The 14,075-nt window shown below is 45.0% G+C and overlaps 1 protein-coding gene across 1 annotated transcript; it reads right to left on the reverse strand.

Moving 5' to 3' along the window:
• Positions 1-5,318: 5,318 nt before the first annotated feature.
• LOC117537990 lies at positions 5,319-11,586 on the reverse strand. Its single transcript, XM_034203463.1, has 9 exons — positions 11,566-11,586; positions 11,284-11,429; positions 10,728-10,821; positions 10,444-10,531; positions 9,957-10,357; positions 6,585-6,774; positions 6,017-6,161; positions 5,430-5,538; positions 5,319-5,325 (listed from the first exon to the last, which is right to left on the reverse strand). Exons 4-9 carry the CDS (start codon positions 10,513-10,515, stop codon positions 5,319-5,321), a joined length of 924 nt encoding a protein of 307 aa, XP_034059354.1. The 5' UTR covers positions 10,516-10,531; positions 10,728-10,821; positions 11,284-11,429; positions 11,566-11,586.
• Between the last annotated feature and the right edge of the window lie 2,489 nt (positions 11,587-14,075).

The following is a 14,075-nucleotide window of genomic DNA, read 5'->3' on the forward strand; positions in this document are numbered from 1 at the left end:
GGGTCCTCTTCTCCAAGATCTCCTGACTGATCGTAAGTTTGATTTTCTCTGTTTGACAGAAACGTGGCAACAACCTAATGACTTTTCACAGCTGAATGAATCTACTCCTCCTGGGTTTGTTTACATCTGTCAACCCCGTGCCACTGGTAGAGGGGGAGGTCTCGCGATGATTTACCGCGAGAGTTTGAAAGTCTCGTCTGTATCTGTGCCTATTCACGGCTCATTTGAATCAATTGCCTTACAACTAAATGGGCCTATCCCTACCATAGTTGCAAGCGTCTACCGTCCACCTAAGCTTAATAATAAATTCATAAACGAATTTGCTGCTTTCCTCACACATCTCTGCTCACTCTCACCTAACATAATAGTGCTGGGAGATTTTAATATACATATGGATACTGTCAACAATGCTCTCACAAAGGACTTCACATCTTGCCTGGAAAGTTTTGGATTACAGCAACATATCGATTTTCCGACTCATTCCAAAGGACATATTCTGGACTTGATCTGCTGTTCTGGTGTCACTCCTCTTAAATGTACTGCAACTGATCTTCCCATTTCTGATCACTCATTAATATCCTTTACTGTCACCTTAACACTGTCCAAACCAAATTTGTCACGTGTTATTTCCTTCCGCAACATCAAGGATATTAATGTAACTACACTCTCCAGTAGCATTGACAACCTGCCCAGCATAAATTGTTCATCCCCACCTGATGAACTGGTTTCTCATTACAATAACAATCTTCATAAACTGCTCAATACCCTGGCTCCTTTAAAAACCCGGTCTGTTTCCTTCACCCATTCTGCTCCATGGTTTACACCTGAACTACGCCAACTCAAAACAAAAGGCCGTCGATTGGAACGCCTCTGCAAAAAAACTGGACTTGTCGTTCACAAAGAGATGTACAATAACCACATTCTCCACTACAAGGACACTCTCTCTACAGCCAGATCATCATACTACGCAGTTCTCATCAGCTCTGGCGAAGGGAACACAAGGGTCCTGTTCTCTACAGTGAAGAACATTCTACGACCACCGGACTCTCTTGCACCTCATCAGTATTCAACTGCCTACTGTAACTCCCTCATGTCATTTTTTAATGACAAAATAGAAAACATTCACCAGCAACTAACTCCTAACACCACCTGCAGTATATCTCTCCCTGTTTTCACCGACCATCTCTCTCATTCTCTTTCAAGTTTCACACTTCCCTCTGCTGTTGTAATATCTGACCTCATCAGTAAATCCAAGCCATCTACCTGTCAGTTAGACCCTCTTCCTACCCCCCTGGTAAAAGCCTGTCTACCTTCATTGTCCTCCCTTATAACTGTCATCATACACTCCTCCCTCACCTCTGGTCTTGTTCCCTCACTTTTCAAATCAGCCGCCATCACGCCCATACTGAAGAAACCTGGTGCAGACCCCAACAACTTTAATAACTACCGTCCCATATCTAACCTACCATTTCTCTCAAAAATCCTGGAAAAAACTGTTGCATCCCAAATCCATACCCACTTGTCTGACAATAACCTGTATGAACAATTTCAATCTGGTTTCCGCCCCCATCACAGCACAGAAACAGCACTGGTGAAAAAGACTAACGACCTCCTCATGGCAGCTGACTCCGGACTATTAACTATCCTCATCCTCCTTGATCTTAGTGCAGCTTTTGACACCATTTCCCACAGCATCCTCATTGACAGACTGACCTCCATCGGGATCACTGGCACACCCCTCCTCTGGTTTAAATCATACCTCTCTGGCCTCACTCAGTTCATCCAACTCAAAACCTTTAAATCACAGCCACTTCCAGTCACGACCGGTGTTCCCCAGGGCTCTGTCCTGGGGCCTCTGCTTTTTATCATCTATTTACTTCCTCTTGGCAATATCTTCCGTAAACACAACATCCACTTTCATTGCTACGCGGATGACACCCAGCTCTACTTGTCTTCCAAACCAACCACCATGCTCCCTCCATCCTCCCTGTCTGACTGCTTACAGGACATAAAATCCTGGTTCTCCTCTAACTTTCTCAAACTTAACGACAGTAAAACCGAGGTTCTCCTCATTGGCACAAAATCCACCTTAACCAAACCTGACAGTTTCTCCATTACTATAGACAACTCTTCAGTCTCCCCCTCCCCTCAGGTTAAGAGTCTGGGTGTCATCCTCGACGGCACACTTTCATTCAAATCTCACATCAGTAATATCACTCGGTCTGCCTATTTCCATCTACGCAACATCAACCGCCTCCGGCCGTCCCTTAACCCTAAGACCACCGCCATTCTTGTTCACACCCTGGTCACTTCCCGCATCGACTACTGCAACTCCCTTCTCTTTGGTCTCCCTCTCAAATCCATCCACAGACTTCAACTGGTTCAGAACTCTGCCGCCCGCATCGTCACCAGAACCCCCTCCATTAACCACATCACTCCTATTCTTCAGCAACTTCACTGGCTCCCCGTCAAATCCCGTATCGTTTTTAAGATTCTGCTCCTCGCCTTAAGGCCATCCATAACCTCACTCCTCTGTACCTCTCCGACCTCCTGCACATCAACACACCCATCCGCACACTCAGATCTTCTGCTTCCCTCAGCCTCACTGCACCCCCCTTCCGTTTAACCACCATGGGGTCTAGAGCCTTCAGCCGCTCTGCACTCCGCCTCTGGAACTCCCTCCCACCTGACATCCGCAACACTGACTCTCTCCCCATTTTCAAATCACGCCTCAAAACATATCTCTTCACACTCGCATATCCACCCTGATCATTATCCATCACACATCCTCTGTTTTATTTATTTGATTTGTTGCATTGTCTTGTTTATGTTTCTTATGCTGGTGTTAGGTATTGTGTATCTTGTTTTTTATGTGTTTGTACGGCGACCTTGAGAGCCTTGAAAGGCGCCTATATAAAATAAATGAATTATTATTATTATTATTACTGCATGTGTGTTCTGTGTTCACCTCTGCATGTGTGTTCAGTGCCGTGTGTCTGGCAAATAAAGTCAAGACCCCCTCAAAAGTTACGGTTTATTTCATTTTAAGGATGAGCACCAAGCAACATCTCCAGGTGCTCCTTTGAGAACCAGGGCAAAAAAGTTATGTGCACCCCTGTATATAAACTACTCTAACCTCTAACTAAGCTACTCTAGGCACTACTAACACACAAGATCACACTAGTTAACCACTGGTTACACATTTGCACACAAACGAGAGCAACAAGCGAGAGGCCTCCGCTCACACAGCAGAGCCTCCAGAGTGGTGATAGGCCCCGTCTCAGGTCGGTTAAATGAAATCCTTGCTTCCCTCACTTGCGTCGTTTCCCTGCCTCTAGTCCCTCCCACCAGGGAAGCATGGAGGGACACAAGGAAACCACGAGAAGCAGGGAAATTAGTTTTAAGAGCAATGGGACGTCCTTTCCTACGGAGCGTCACGTGAATCAACGTCCATTTGTGATGACGCTGCACAGCTGATCGTCTGGCAGCAGCCAGCTCTGTCCCCGTTATTTCCACACATACCCCCGCCTCTGTTAGTGCACATTTACTGACATAAACATTTGTATCATCTGTTGTAGACCCAAATACATTAAATAAAATAAGAAGTCATTCTCAAAAAAGATAAACGCCATTCTTAAAATGTATAAACGAACAATAGTTTGATTAATATTGATAAGAGTGCACAATAGGAATAAAATAATTCAGAGAAGAAAAACAGATATGTTATCTATCAAAACCCAGTTAGATTAACATTCATTGGACTGCACACTTTGTTTGTTTGTGTGGAGCAAATTAACATTTTAAATAGGACTTAATGACTGCGGTTTGGCAGCTGAATTAAAAGCTAAGCAGGTCAGTGAAAAACTACAAGCTGAAACCCATTAAGGTAATTTAGGAAGAAGGTACCAATATACATGTTGGATAGAAAGAGGTTTAACCTTTCCAAACACAAAATGTCTGATGCCATGGCGTGCATTGCAGTAGGCCTAGATGTATATAATGCGCTCCTGCAAGAGCAGGAGCAGTCCAGGCGCCGTCGGGCACGACTACAACAGGCTATTGGTTTTATGGAGGTAAGCATCACTAGTCTGTTGCAGTATGAATGGTTTCACCAACAACAGCAATTTCATGTAAGATCAATTAATTGTCAGTTTAATAAAAGCTATAGGTGCTGAAGGTAACACGTAGGCCTATCTTTATTTTGCAGATGGATGTCGATCCCATAGCCATTTTAAACCCTCATGTGCCAGTCCTTGCTGTGTTCTTTGATGGCCAGAAGGACCTCCTGAAGGACTACAGACTGGGGCGCCAGTCACTGGAGGCCCTGCTGAGGATCCTGCCATCAAAGAACACACAAGGCTGGTCACATGAGGTGAATATTTTAATTACCCTTTATTGGTTGGCACACGGCTTGTCATACAGTGTGGTGTCCCGGGCCTTTGATGTCCCCAAGTCGACCGTCTGCAGACTGGTGCACACTGGAGTACAAACAATTGCAGCCCTTCGCCAGGAGGTCATCAAACTGCCCCCTCCTGGAGAACTGGAGGAGGTTGGCCAAGGGTTTGCAAGGCTGGCCAACAGCCCAGTATTCTCCAGGTGTGTGGGGACCATTGATGGCTGCCATGTCTGCATAAAGACCCCCCCCAGGACCTCTGGGCCAGGATTACCTCAACAGAAAGCTCTTCCCATCCATACAATTGCAGGCAGTGTGTGATGGGAAGGGCTTCTTTCTCAACACCTTTGTTGGGTATCCTGGCTCAGTCCATGACACCAGAGTCCTGAAGAACAGCGCAATTTACAAACAGGCTCTGTATCCTCCCTCAGGTGACACCAAATATTCTTATATATATCAAAATCCATCAATTACTTTTAGTATACTAAAGATGTTCTCTCTCTTTTTAGGATTCTTCCTTTTGGGTGATGGTGGCTACCCCTGCATAGAAGGACCTGTGGCCCTCATCACCCCATATAGAGAACCACTGCAAGGGAGGGTGCAGAGCCGCTTCAACCAGCATCATGCTAGGGCTCGCTCCATCGTAGAGCGGGCCTTTGGCATGATGAAAACCAGGTGGAGATCGCTGTTCTTCAAGGCTCTGGAGGTCCACCACACCTTTGTCCCCTCAGTCATCACCGCCTGTGCAGTGCTCCATAACATCTGCCTCACAGCGGGGGACATCCTGGAGCCTGAAGAGGATGTTGGGGAAATTGGTGTGGTTCCACCACATCTGGTGAGGGGGGATCGAGGCAGACATGGCCAGCGAGACCGACTGGCAGGGCTGCTCTCTGCTCCATGTGTGCACCAGTGACGTGCGGTGAGGTCAATGCCTGGGGAGGCACGGACAGTATATTACACTTTTCTTTTTTTTTTACTAACTACCGCTATTCATACATTCAACACAAATGAAAATATTAAATGGCCAGGCCCTTACCTTAACTTGTAAATGAAGTCCATTCGCCTATCCTTCTGGACAAAGATGTCCGTGACTTTGTTGTAGAAGTCCTCTTTATTGTGTTTCAGTTTTAAAAGTCTCTCTGTTTCTATAGAGATGATCGCCAGGGATGAAAGTCGTCTTTGGTCAGTCCGATTCCGACTGTATGTTTTGAGTCGTTTCAAAGCAGAAAACGACCTTTCGACAGACGCTGTTGTAGCAGGTATTGTGAGTACCAGCTGGAGTAACTTTGTCGCCTCAGGAACCGTCTGCATCAGATCATTGTGGTCCAAAAAGCTGAGGAGTTGTTCGGGTGATTTGCATTCATTCCTCACCGTTTGTGAGCTATACAGTCCGATAAGATCAGTCTTCAGTCTAACAAAGTCAAAGTGCCTTGCATATTTTTGATAGGCTCTGCAGTTTGGTGTCATCAAAATGTTGTGACATTTCATTGAATTTTGTGCAATCGACCAAACCAAGGAAAGCTAGCTCACCGAAATGATTAAACCTAGCTTTCAGTTGAACACTGATATTTTCCAGAATGCAATGAAACATTCTTTTCCTCTCATCTCTGATCGGATGTTTACTTCGGACATTGTCTGTCAGGCCAAGTGTGATGCATTTCTGCTCGAACCCATCATAGAAACTGTCAAACTCTTTTCTCTGGCGTTCCACAACTCCCATTGTGTCGCGGATTCGCGCACAGCAGAATCCAATGTCCATGATTTTATTCTGCAGCACACGAAAGAGTGCATCGGTTTCACTGAAAATGCCCTCATATGCCATTATGAAGAAGCAGGTTGATGCTTTTGACAGCCAGAGATCATATCCAGCAGCCATCATCAGGGTGTCATTGTCCCAAACATCGGGATTTTCGCTCATGATCCGGAACACAGCACGCAGATCCGATTGGTACATGCTGATAGTGTGCACTAGTCTGGAATTTGAGCTCCATCTCGTCGGCGCTGCTCTTGACAAACGTCGCTTCACAACTTCATCCAGTAGGTGGGTGCGCTTGGTCGATTTGTTGAAAAACGCCGCAAGTCCCTCAACTGTTTTAAAAAACGTCCTGCACACAGGCATACATTTTGCTGAATGCGAGAGGACGAGGTTCAATTTGTGTGCATAACAATGGGTGAACATGGCCTCAGGCACCTTTTCTCTGATCTTGGCCTGCACCCCGTTAAGAGCTGATGCCATCACAGCAGCTCCGTCATACGTTTGAGCTACCAGCTTTTCAACGCAATTATATTTCCCCAGCACCCCCAAAACATAATCAGCAATAGCCGGTGCTCGCCTGTCATCACTCACATCATCAAATCCCAAGAACGCCTCCTTCACATCACTTGTATCCACATAACGCAGAATGACAGAGACCTGGGCTTTGTTTGTGACATCCGTTGTCTCATCTACTTCCACTCCAACAAATGGGGCTGCATTAATCTCATGCCTGATATCATTTTTAATGACATCACTGACTACTTCTATGAGATCATTCTGTATCCTATTTGAAAGGCCAGAAAATACTGTGGATGTTTCCAAATGCCTTGCTAATTTCTCATCTTTTTCAGCGAAGGCATGTAACAGCTCGACATAGTTGCCGCGATTCGAAGATTTTGCACTCTCATCATTCCCCCGAAATGCCAACTCCTGTTTAGCTAGGAAGCAGACAGCATTAATAAGGTCTTTTAAGATCTCACGATTCTCCTTTACCTTGGCATTGTGGATGCTGACATTTAATCTCTGCTGGTCATTGAGGGCCAGATCTATCCGAGAAGTGCCGAAAGTTTTTAATGCGATTTGGCTTTGAATGTGAGTGATCGATCTCTCATGTTTGTTGAGGCTCCTTGGTAGATTTTTTAAGTCACCAAATCCAATGTTAGTCCAAACGTTGTCGCTAGTGGAGAACAAAAGGCAGGGAAAGCAGTAAAGTCGATTCTTCGTAGCACAGCCACACAGCCAGTCTTTTCTTTGGTACCACTCAGTTTGAAACGAACGTGTTATTTTCTGTCCGTTAGTTTGAAGAAGGTCCTTAAAGGGATAGTGGAAATGGAACCTCAAATAGTTTCGTTTTAACTTATATACAAGCATAATTACGTACCAAAACAATCACACCTGATTAAATAAATATAATAATTGCCTTACGCATGTTAGAAGCACTTTATTGCAGCTTCCCCGAAGTTTTTTAGAAACGAAATGTTTCTCAGCCTAACCGGAAGTGACGAAAACTCAGGAAGACGATACGATAACAAACCATGGCGTCTATGCAGAATGAACGTGGAAGGGCAAATATACCAGACAAAGAAGAAGGATTGTACGAGGTATCCAGTGATGATAGCGAGTCAGAAACATCCTCTCGGCTTTCCTACGAAAATGTCGTTTTAGGAACTGAATCTGAATCCGGTTCAGTAAGCGACGATGGTGACAATATTGAGCCAGACGATGGACCATTACGTCCTTATTTGTTCGAGCCCGAGCCCGAGGTGATGGTTCACGGCATGGGCAATGGCGAGGATGACCAGGACCAGGAGCCAGATGATGCACCCCTACGCACAAATAATCTTGACTGGTAGGTCCCTAAGCATAGCTCACGCATCTTAAGATCACCTGTAGCCTTTACAAATATTAATCATTGTTAACCAGTTAAGGCCGAAGGTCCCCCCAGTGGACCCCTCCCACCGTTTTTTCTCTCTCACATGTCTCAGGGCTTCTTAACATTTATGAAACTATTAATGTTTCATACCCTTTTAAAGGTAAGAAACTCCGCTAACTGACAATAAGAACAATTGTTAGCTAGAAAAAACACAAGAGTAATACCAAGCCTTTGAATTAGCATTGAGCGAAACAATGCTAACTAATGCTAACGCTTTTTTACACACAACACACGGTAGAAATGCCCTTATTACTATCTTAACTGCACAAACAAGATATACGATTTAAAGCTGAGACTCCACAGATGTAATGTCATCACTGTAAGACCTCGAATTCCTGGAGCTATCAGCCAGAAAAGAGAAAGTAAACAACATCCGGTTCCAAAAATATTACAATAATTACGTCTTACCTTTTTTGATTTGTGATCAAAAGTTGTGTTCAACGGAATAAAAACGCATCTCAAGGTTAATCCAATGTCGTTGTGTCACGTAGAATTTTTCTGTCGCACTACAGCCATACAAAACACATCTATTCACCATAATAAAGGTCGGCTATTCACATGCAAATGCTATTGAATGTCCGCCATTGTTTGTGCCCGTCTTCCTGAGCTCTCGTCATCACCCGAAGATTCCCGACGATTCCCGAAGTATTTCGTTTCATTGAGAGGGCGCAGTAAAATTGAAAATAAAATAAAACTAGGCGGATGAAATTAAAAAAAATTGTTTAATATGCTTCTTTTTAATAAAAATACATAAGTTAAACCCAAAATTCGCGGATTTCCACTATCCCTTTAAGCTCAGGCATCGGTCTTCCATTGTTTATCACTGCTTGTTTTGATTGAAAGTCCAACTTTGAGAAATGTTTAAGGGTAGATATAAGGTTTTCCATTTTTGAAGTCCGTTTGGTGGGAGTAAATCCGTGAATGAAACAACAGTTACATTTTTTTAAGTGGAGCTGTAACCGAAGTGCATTTTTCAATGTTTTAATTTTTTTGATAGAGCTAGCTCAAGATCGCCCCCTTCAGTGCGGCAGAGGTTATGGCTGCCTCCCCTGGCGCTTTCTCAGTGCCGTTGTATGATGAGACCAGCGAGCCTAAATATCATATATACGTGAAATAAGTTAATATTTAGAGACTATGGATGGCGAGGATAAATGTAATAAAGGGATCTACAAACATTACATTGGTGACATACAGTGAGATGGTGCAGGCATGCGCTTAGGGCCCGCTTTCCAGACAGTTTCTGTGGGGTGACGCATTCTGAGGTGAGGCAGAGCTCATCTGTGCCTCACCTCACCACACAGTAACTGGCTTGAGCGTGCTCACAAAATAAGTGCCCGCGCAAAATTAGTGCCCGTGCTCCAGCAAGTTACTGTGGGCTTCTGTGAGGCAGAGCTCGTCCCTGCCTCACTTCTCAATCTCATCGCTCCCCGTAGTTGTAGCGGAACTCGGCAAATTAGCCGATTTTTACTATAAAAAGCGATTGGAATCATACAGAAATCACATTTACAACACAGATCAGTGGACACATTTGATTATTATTATTATTTGTATTATTATTCTTTTTTTCCGTTACATTGGAGAATGACAGGTGAGGCTCTGCCTCCCCTGACCGCACGTCGCTGGTGTGCACCCAGTTGAACTACAAGAACATGATTATTTGTAGGACTTGGGGACACGAAGGCCTTGGACACCACACTGTGTGAAAAGCTGTGTGCCTTAATTCGAAGGTTTATTGCGTTGTGATGTTTATAATTTAACAAATAAAGGAAATATGTTTTGACAAACAAAGTGTATCTCAATGGAACAATAACAACGTTGCAAAAACTTAGAAACAAAATCATTTATTAACTAATTTCTCAAATAAATCCAAATACTTTTTCGTGTTAGCCTGATTGGCCTCAAAGCGTTCCTGCTCTCGTTGGGCCTCCTCTTTGAGAAACTCTAATAGGGCCCCCCTACTTGCCCTCTTGTTCTTGGCAGGCGGGGGACTGAGAGAGGTGGATGGCTCTTCATCCAGTGTAGTGGTGCTGCTACTTGTGCCAGGCTGCCCAGGATCCTCCTCTTCCTCCATTGCCTGGCCACAAGGAGCGGCCACAGCTCCACTGGATGAAGAGCCAATCCCACTGGGGGTCACATCAGCCGAGTCCATCAGGACTGGAGGCTCCATGGAGGGCCGACTCCCGATGGCTTCATGCATCAGGGAAAACCACGGCCATGTGGCTGCCGTGGCCTCCCCCGCATCTGTCCCCGTCCCTGTAGGGGGGGTTTTCAGCTCCTGAGGGAGAACAAGGAATGTATGAGTCAGATGAAGACACAATAGAAATAGCTGCATTGTATGCATCTAGAAATACAATATCTCACCTTATATTTGCGTTTGAGGTTGTCCCACTTTTTTGCCAGTTGGGTGGGAGTGAGCAACTCCTCCAACTCCATCTTCTACAGAACCTCTCTGTGGAGTAAATAATTTGTAAACCATAGCATCCAGGCATGCAAAGTCTGATTACTTCTGACAATATGCTTCATGCATAATAATTCCATGACACACTCAGGTTCACTGTGGTTCATTCACAGTAGTGGTTACATTGATTATCATACCATGCACCAAAACAACATTGTCAAACAACTCATGTAGAACTGTAGCTCACCCCCAGGCCTTCTTGGCTGTGTACCTCTTTCCTGTAAACAGGTGCTCATTCTCAGTCCTTTGTTTAATGAGGGCTCTGGTTTGGGCCTCCGTCCCTGTTTAAGGAGAAATATGTTATATACATCAGCAAAAGGAAACCTTAAGCCATTAACATTTCACTCACATAATGCTGCATATAAATGACAGCTTAATTATTGAATTGAGCCGATTTGAATGTATTGAATTATTTATTACAAATACATTGTGACTGCCAGCCAAATGAATGATGGTACCTTAGTTACGTCTGTATGTGGCAGGTAGCCTAGTTAAATGAAGAAACAAGTGGTTTCCAACTGAAATATGTCCGATAAATAACGAATGCTGCGTGTGTATACGCACGTTATGTATTGCAAATCTTGCCTTTAGTTGGGCATTTCACATGAACATTGTTGAGAAAATATAAAGCGTTCAATAACAGAAATATATGAGTAGTGGGTTAAATAAATGTGAACAGATGTTGCATTCTCGTAACGGTATCGTTGTAGGCATACAAATAACATTAAGTAATAGGTACTTACACTTGTGTAGTTTTTCTGCCGCCATGTCTTTCAAATGTGCCAGCTGCATGCTGGAGGCAGGGCTTTTAAACCGAGTGAAATCAAGGATTCATGCCTCAGCTGCAGTGGCGAGCCGTGACTTTTATACCTAGGCCCTCTGACCCCCCCTTCCCTCGAAAAAAAGAAGAGATATTACGTCTCAACGTAGACTTCAGCAGAATATCAAAACAGTGGTCCGGGGTGCAAAACGCATCAATGACAGCGACCCTCTACCACACAAAACAACACAATTTATGTAAACACCTATCATGACAGGGCACCCACAACCACGGCGGCCCACATTGAAAATGACTTAGGCCTACCTTTGATGATCAAATCACTGAAACACAAAGTCCATCCTCCTGTCCTTTTGGATGAAGCACTTGATGGCGGGTCATGCAGCTGATCCTTTGCCACTCCAGTTTATCATTGTAACTCAATCTTGAAAATGACTCGGTTTAATAATCACTGATGTCATCACTATCACTGATGTCATCACTATCACTGAAGTGAGCCATCATGCTAATCATAAATCTATCGATCATAAATCTATCGATTAGATTTATGATTCAAAAATAGTAAAAGTAGGATAGACATGTGGATATTATCCGGCTGAACACAACGTGCATTTATCTAACAGGTTCGTTTTCCACAGACCTTATTTCGAGCTTGTGACGGAGCGGATCACATGAGTGACTCACTCCGCCACTGACAGCCGACACACACACACGCACACACAACACACCAAACATTTCGGAGAAAAGACGGAGCTGCATCACTTCCGTGTTTTAAATTCCTAAAAATGAACCATGCAATTTCTTATTTATTTTTACTTTTGTTAATTATGGGGAATGACGGTTAAGAGGTAGTTAACCTGTGTATGTTTGGTGCAGATAGTTTCCTCATGTTGGAGGAAATTACATTTATGTTGACAATGTGGTTTGGAGTTGATTGTGTCACCTGTTGACGGTGAGCCTGTGGGAGGGGCCATGGGTTCAAAAGGGACGGTGTTGGTTCCTTGTGGGGGCGGACTGTGTCACTCGGGGAATGTTGCAGAGAAGGCAACAGCTGGGACGTGTTCGAGAGATCGTTGCAGAGAAGGCAACAGCTGAACACGTTTACTCTCCGGGAATTATGGACGGTCTGATTTGGACGTTTTTTTCGTTTTTCTAACTTGTGCTGGTTCGCTATTTTTTTGTTGTTGCTGAAAATAAAGTTTTGGAGCTTACCCAACCGACTAGGCCAGTGTTTTCGGACGGACAATTTGAACCCCGTCACATATGGTGTCAGAAGTGGGATGGCTAGTCGGAGGAAGCTGGGCGGCGTTGCGGAGCGGCGAACGGGACTACGATCAGCAGCAGGAGGAGAGCGCGGCTGCCGGGTCGGAGCGGACATGGGAGACGGAGGACGAGGATGAGGACGGGTCCTGGGTGGGCCCAGCGGTTCCTGCGGCCTCAGGGTCGGCCAGTGGACCAGGGCGAGAGGGGTTCCTGTTGACGGAGCTCCGGGACCTACGAACTTCTGTGCCGGTTGGTGATCTGTTTCTTCGGTCGGACTCCGATGGCCGGCCTGATCGGCCGGCACCTGGGTGGAGGCACTGTGCGGAGATTCCACAGTGCCAGTGCGGTGAGAACATTGTGAAGTGTTTGTTGCGGTTTGGACGCATTGCCAAAGCGTGGAGGTGGCTGATTGCCTTTCCAGGTTGCCGCACATCGCCAACCTTGGGGAGGGAGAGGATAATGTGACGGAGCGGATCACATGAGTGACTCACTCCGCCACTGACAGCCGACACACACACACGCACACACAACACACCAAACATTTCGGAGAAAAGACGGAGCTGCATCACTTCCGTGTTTTAAATTCCTAAAAATGAACCATGCAATTTCTTATTTATTTTTACTTTTGTTAATTATGGGGAATGACGGTTAAGAGGTAGTTAACCTGTGTATGTTTGGTGCAGATAGTTTCCTCATGTTGGAGGAAATAACATTTATGTTGACAATGTGGTTTGGAGTTGATTGTGTCACCTGTTGACGGTGAGCCTGTGGGAGGGATCATGGGTTCAAAAGGGACGGTGTTGGTTCCTTGTGGGGGCGGACTGTGTCACTCAGGGAATGTTGCAGAGAAGGCAACAGCTGGGACGTGTTCGAGAGATCGTTGCAGAGAAGGCAACAGCTGAACACGTTTACTCTCCGGGAATTATGGACGGTCTGATTTGGACGTTTTTTTTCGTTTTTCTAACTTGTGCTGGTTCGCTATTTTTTTGTTGTTGCTGAAAATAAAGTTTTGGAGCTTACCCAACCGACTAGGCCAGTGTTTTCGGACGGACAATTTGAACCCCGTCACAGAGCTATTTTCCAAAACCCTATGGAGAAATCCCACTGCTTTCTGTCGAGAGCGCAGCTTACTTCCGGGTTTTAGGACGCGTCACTGCACCACTTGCATAGACCTCACAGCGGGCGAAACTTGTCATAAAGTCCGCGAAAAGAAAGCCCGCCCATTTAGAGGGAAGATATGATTGGTCAATTGTACTGTCATTTGACATTACTCTCTCGTTGAGTTACTATAGCTGGCCCTCTGTGAATGTAGAGAGGGACCAAGCGGCAAACTGTGGGGTAGAGCCGGGAAGCCAATACGGAAGTGCCACACACTGCAGTTCATATATTGGCCGATAGGCGATGGCTGCAGAAAGGCGCAATTTCCATAGACCCCCATGTTAAAATGCCCAACTTTACAGCAGAAAAAAACATGTTTCTACCCCTGGCTCCATA

Source organism: Gymnodraco acuticeps, unplaced genomic scaffold (assembly GCF_902827175.1).
Source record: "Gymnodraco acuticeps unplaced genomic scaffold, fGymAcu1.1, whole genome shotgun sequence".
Classification (NCBI taxonomy): domain Eukaryota; kingdom Metazoa; phylum Chordata; class Actinopteri; order Perciformes; family Bathydraconidae; genus Gymnodraco; species Gymnodraco acuticeps.